The 2,500-nt window shown below is 50.0% G+C and overlaps 1 protein-coding gene across 1 annotated transcript in view; it reads right to left on the bottom strand.

Annotated features, from left to right (window-relative positions):
• The window catches only part of SCN5A (sodium voltage-gated channel alpha subunit 5), a 175,765-nt gene that overhangs the window by 99,629 nt on the left and 73,636 nt on the right, over positions 1-2,500 (bottom strand). The window contains exon 6 of the mRNA XM_074284385.1: positions 1-51. This exon is cut by the window's left edge and continues 41 nt beyond it. Within this exon, the coding sequence (XP_074140486.1) occupies positions 1-51 (51 nt within the window). The remainder of the gene's footprint in view (positions 52-2,500) is intronic.

Raw genomic sequence — 2,500 nt, forward strand, 5'->3', positions numbered from 1 at the left:
AAAGTTCGAAGAGCCGACAAATTCCCTAGTTTTATATTTTCTGATACATACCTGCAGAATCAAACCACAGTTATTGGGAATTAAAAAAAAGAGAGAGCACACCCTCCCCCCCCACCCCAACCCCCAGGAGCTCTCCCTGGGACTCTCTCAGGGAAAGGAAGCCCAAGGGACTCCTTAGGGATCTGGACAAAAGGCCCCCGCGTCTTATTGACCACCGTGCCAGAGGCGGGTGACCCTCCAGCCAGCCAGAGCGGCTCAGGCGTCCCCGGGAGCAGAAACAACTGAGGAAGAAAGTCGGGTTTCACAGTGGGGATGGGGGAAGGGATGCAGGAGCTAATCAGAGTGCCCTGGCCCACAAAGGGAAGAGGAACCTCTCCACACCTGCCCCCCAATTCTTTTCTCCTGAAAAAAATGGCAGAGGAAGTCGATTTCATCAGTAGAGGGAAATCGTTAGGAAATCCCTTTCCCAGGCGCAACCTGTTCTGTAATATATGGCCACCAAAAGGAGAAGGGAATTGCCCAGGTTAAGTCGTCAGAATTTGAAATTAGGCCTTCTTGGTTCTCCTGCTATTCCTTTCCCCCCAACTATCTTGATGATTCAGGGATACTTTCTTATTATTATTCCACTTCTGACCCTCAGGACTTGTATGATCTTAGCTAAGGGGCTCTCCCTCTCTCGCCTCAGTTTTCTCATTGGTAAAATGGGCTTGGTCTGGATGGCTCCTTCCATCTCTACTTCTTTGTCATGGATCATTGTCGGGCCTCTCTCTTGTTCTCCATTTCATTCTAGGCTGATGTTATTCACCTCATCACTATGTTCTGCATCTCTCTCTGTGTCAACAGAGCTAATGTCAATGAGAGAAGTCTGGCCATTCAGAGCTCTGAAAGCCTGGCCAGATGCATTTTTCAGACCAGGAGAGCCTGAGTAACCTTCCCACCATCCTTTGCCCCGAACAACCATCCCTGAATGGGAGAGGTCATTGGGTTGCAATCACCCTTTACTTCCAACGGAAAGATGGTGCACAAGGCCTGAGAAGAGTGTCACTTATCAGTCCCATTTTTCTAATTGGCACAGAGGACAGAGAACTGCGTTTGGACTCAAAGGATCTGGATTCAAGTCCCATCTTTGGGATGCTCTGGCACCACGGACAGCTCTGAGGACTTTTCCAGCTCTGCAAATCTTAGAAATTTTGTCTAGAATGTGGCTTTTTAACTTGGGACCTGAGAACTCTGTGTGTGTGTGTGTGTGTGTGCACGAATGTGTGAGAAATTCTCCTGCCAGGATCATGAGGCTGTCACCAAAAAAAAGGGCTGTGGATGGGGGCTCGTGAGCCCCCTCTTATTCTCTGCTTATCCACGTGCTTTCCTTGTGGGGGCAGGAAGACCTTGCCAAGATGGCCAGACCCTAGTGGTCAGGCGGCGGCTGTGGCTGCTGAACTTGGGGGTCAGGGAGAGAAAGGGAGTTTAATGTGGATAATTCCAGTCACACTCTAATGAATTCCTCATTAAAAACTATTCATTTTCTATTACTCCAGCTGCAGCTCAGCTCTGAGCATGCATTTGAAAACAGGACTTTTGTGATTGCAAAGAAAGGAGAAGAAAGCAGAGTGGCCCAGCAGCTCCTCCTCACACCCACCCAGAGCGCAATTACCTCCCTGCAGGGGCTGCTGCTGGAGGGCGCAGGGGCTATGGGGGGTGTGTGCTGAAAGGGGACATTCTGGGCTTCTGGTTTGGGGGGACAGGCCCCCCTCTCCTCCTCCCTCACTTCTTGTCTTCCTCCCCGAGGTTCCCTCCACGGCTGGTTTCCATAACAACTCCCCAAGTGATGAGGGAGGCTGGAACACAGCCGTGAAGGTCCCCAAATTGAGGTGTTGCTATAGGGAAGGCTCTCTCTCTCTCTCTCTCTCTCTCTCTCTCTCTCCTCTCTCTCACTCTCTCTCTGTCTCTCTCTCTGTCTCTCTGTCTCTCTCCTCTCTGTCTCTCTGTCTCTCTCTCTGTCTCTCTGTCTCTCTCTCTGTCTCTGTCTCTCTCTTTTTCTCTCTCCTCTCTCTCTCTCTCTCTCTCTCTCTCTCTCTCTCTCTCTGTCTCTCTCTCTCTCTCTGTCTCTCTCTCTGTCTCTCTGTCTCTCTCTCTGTCTCTCTGTCTCTCTCTCTGTCTCTGTCTCTCTCTCTCTTCTCTCTCTTTTTCTCTCTCCTCTCTCTCTCTCTCTCTCTCTCTCTCTCTCTCTCTTCTCTGTCTCTGTCTCTCTGTCTCTCTCTCTCTCTGTCTCTGTCTCTCTGTCTCTCTCTGTCTCTGTCTCTCTCTCTGTCTCTCTGTCTCTTTCTCTGTCTCTCTCTCTATCTCTCTATCTTTCTCTCTCCTTTCTCTGTCTCTCAGTCTCTGTCTCTCTGTCTCTCTCTCTCTGTCTCTCTGTCTCTGTCTCTCTCTCTCTTTCTCTGTCTCTTTCTCTGTCTCTCTATCTCTCTATCTTTCTCTCTCCTCTCCTGTCTCTCAGTCTCCT

This window comes from Sminthopsis crassicaudata, chromosome 1 (genome assembly GCF_048593235.1).
Source record: "Sminthopsis crassicaudata isolate SCR6 chromosome 1, ASM4859323v1, whole genome shotgun sequence".
Lineage (NCBI taxonomy): Eukaryota > Metazoa > Chordata > Mammalia > Dasyuromorphia > Dasyuridae > Sminthopsis > Sminthopsis crassicaudata.